Source organism: Humulus lupulus, chromosome 4 (genome assembly GCF_963169125.1).
Source record: "Humulus lupulus chromosome 4, drHumLupu1.1, whole genome shotgun sequence".
In the NCBI taxonomy this organism is placed as follows: domain Eukaryota; kingdom Viridiplantae; phylum Streptophyta; class Magnoliopsida; order Rosales; family Cannabaceae; genus Humulus; species Humulus lupulus.
Window position 1 is genome coordinate 229,005,823 of NC_084796.1, and position 2,067 is coordinate 229,007,889.

The 2,067-nt window shown below is 38.8% G+C and overlaps 1 protein-coding gene across 1 annotated transcript; it reads right to left on the bottom strand.

Annotated features, from left to right (window-relative positions):
* Positions 1 to 310: 310 nt before the first annotated feature.
* On the bottom strand, positions 311 to 1,735 carry LOC133832969 (uncharacterized). Its single transcript, XM_062263238.1, has 2 exons — positions 824 to 1,735; positions 311 to 742 (listed from the first exon to the last, which is right to left on the bottom strand). Exons 1-2 carry the CDS (start codon positions 1,733 to 1,735, stop codon positions 311 to 313), a joined length of 1,344 nt encoding a protein of 447 aa, XP_062119222.1.
* Positions 1,736 to 2,067: the final 332 nt, after the last annotated feature.

Below are 2,067 nucleotides of genomic sequence, written 5' to 3' on the forward strand. Positions count from 1 at the left end.
AATGTTTTTCCTCGTATAACCCTTGAGCAAGTCCTGAAAAATAAGAATATTATGAGCCAGGAGACGATTTTTGATGAAAGCCCCTTGATTACTGTGAATCAAAAAAGGAAGAACTTCAGACAAACGAGAACAAAGCATTTTAGAAATGCCTTTATAGAGCGTATTGCAGTAAGCAATAGGTCTATAATCTGCTGCTGTTTTCGGGGAATCAGTCTTCGGAATGAGGGAGATAGCAATCTCATTAAGATCGTTGGGAAGAACATCATCACGAAAAAAATTTAACACTGCCATACTAATGTCATTTCCTATCTCATTCCAAAAGGCCTTTGAAAAAACCTGAACCAAACCCATCTGGACTGGGGCTCTTAATTGAGTGAATGACAAACAAAGCTTCTTTCACATCTTCCTTAGTGAATGGCCTGATCAATTTGACCTGCTGCGGAACAGAAAGTTTTTCACCAAAACTCAGGCTATTGGAATCAATCTTTTTAGTGGCCGAACTCTTCTTTCCCATGAAGTTCCTGAAGTGATTAAAGTAATGCTCTACCACCTTATCATAATCATCAATCACCTCCTCATTTACCACAAATGAAGTAATTCTATTCTCAGCCCTCCTCTTTTTCATGATTGCATGAAAGTAATGGGAGTTTTCATCATTAAATTGCAACCAAGTTATTTTACTGGTTTGTTGGAGGAAACTAACATACCTCTTCCTAGCTTGAATCAACTCTTGAAGCTTGATCTGTTCAGTTTACTGGTGCATTGTATTGAGAGGGTCATTAGCTAAGGCACCTTGGGCCAAATTGAAGCTTTCCTTAGCTACCTGATAGCTGTGAGGAATGTCTCCCAATTCATTTTTGTTGAATTTCTTTAACATGTGTTTCACCCTGTAGAGCTTTAGGATAATTCTGGCAAGGCCTGCTTTAGAGGTAGCTTTGTTCCAACTATCAAGAACAATAACTTTAAACATACTATGGAACATCCAGCAGTCAAAGAACCTAAAAGGCTTGATACCAATATTCCCTATAACATGGTTCTTGATTACACAGTAACTATGATCTAAAATACTGTCCCATTTACAAATTCCTTCGGTGTTAGGAAAGAGATTCAGCCATTTCTCATTAGTAAAGACCCTATCCAGCTTTGAGTATATTCGGTCCCCTATTTCATGCTTATTAGACCAGGTGTAAGAGGAACCAACACAGCGAAATTCATCTAATTGGCCTAAAGACAGCCAATTTTGAGCATCATAAACCTCCTTTGCAGTTATGGGTCTACCTCCATTCCTGTCTTGATAGCTAAAAATAGCATTGAAATCTCCTAAAACAATCCAAGGAAAATTCAAATACCCTAACCCAGCAAGCTTATCCCACAAAATTTTCCTGTCCAACATAGAGTTTGAGCCATACACAGCAGTTAAAAAGAACTCTGTATTATGCCCAGAAACTTTGAATTTACAATGCACAAACTGAGTATCTTCACCAAGAATTTGAACTTGCACAAATTTTGATTGCCAAATAAGCAATATTATGTACGATATCACACTACTCGAGTAATAATCCCAATTGGGAAAACTATTACTAATTATTCCTGCTGTTTTCTCATGGCGGACTTTGGTCTCAAAGAGCGCCCCAAAACCAACATTATTCAATCGACACAAGTCGCGAATATCTCTCTGTTTATTACCTTTATTCATACCCCGAACATTCCAACTAAGGATGTTGCACTTCTCCATATTGACTAGAGTTAGAATTGGTAACCAAATTCCCATCCCCTGGCTCTTGTAGCGCTGCATATCCATTTCGATTTAATGTTTTAGAAGGCTGGACAGTATTGGTCTTGGTTCCTCTCCTTCTTGGTGTTATCCACTCGCACCCCGTTCCTGTATCCTTTGCCACCCCTGTGTTTACTAACAGCAACTTGCTTTGCTACTATACCGACATTAGAATTAGCTGACTTGTTAACAATAACAGCAGCTGTTTCGCACGAAATTAAGGCATCCTGGGAAGTAGCAGAGGTTATAATAACAACAGCTGCTTCACTTGAGGCTTCCTGAGAAGTAGTAGC

Coding starts and splice junctions, on each gene's coding strand:
- LOC133832969 (XM_062263238.1), bottom strand. CDS start 1,735: ATGGAGAAGTGCAACATCCTTAGTTGGAATGTTCGGGGTATGAATAAA. Junction 743..823: donor ACATTCCTCACAGCTATCAG/GTAGCTAAGGAA, acceptor TAAACTGAACAG/ATCAAGCTTCAAGAGTTGAT.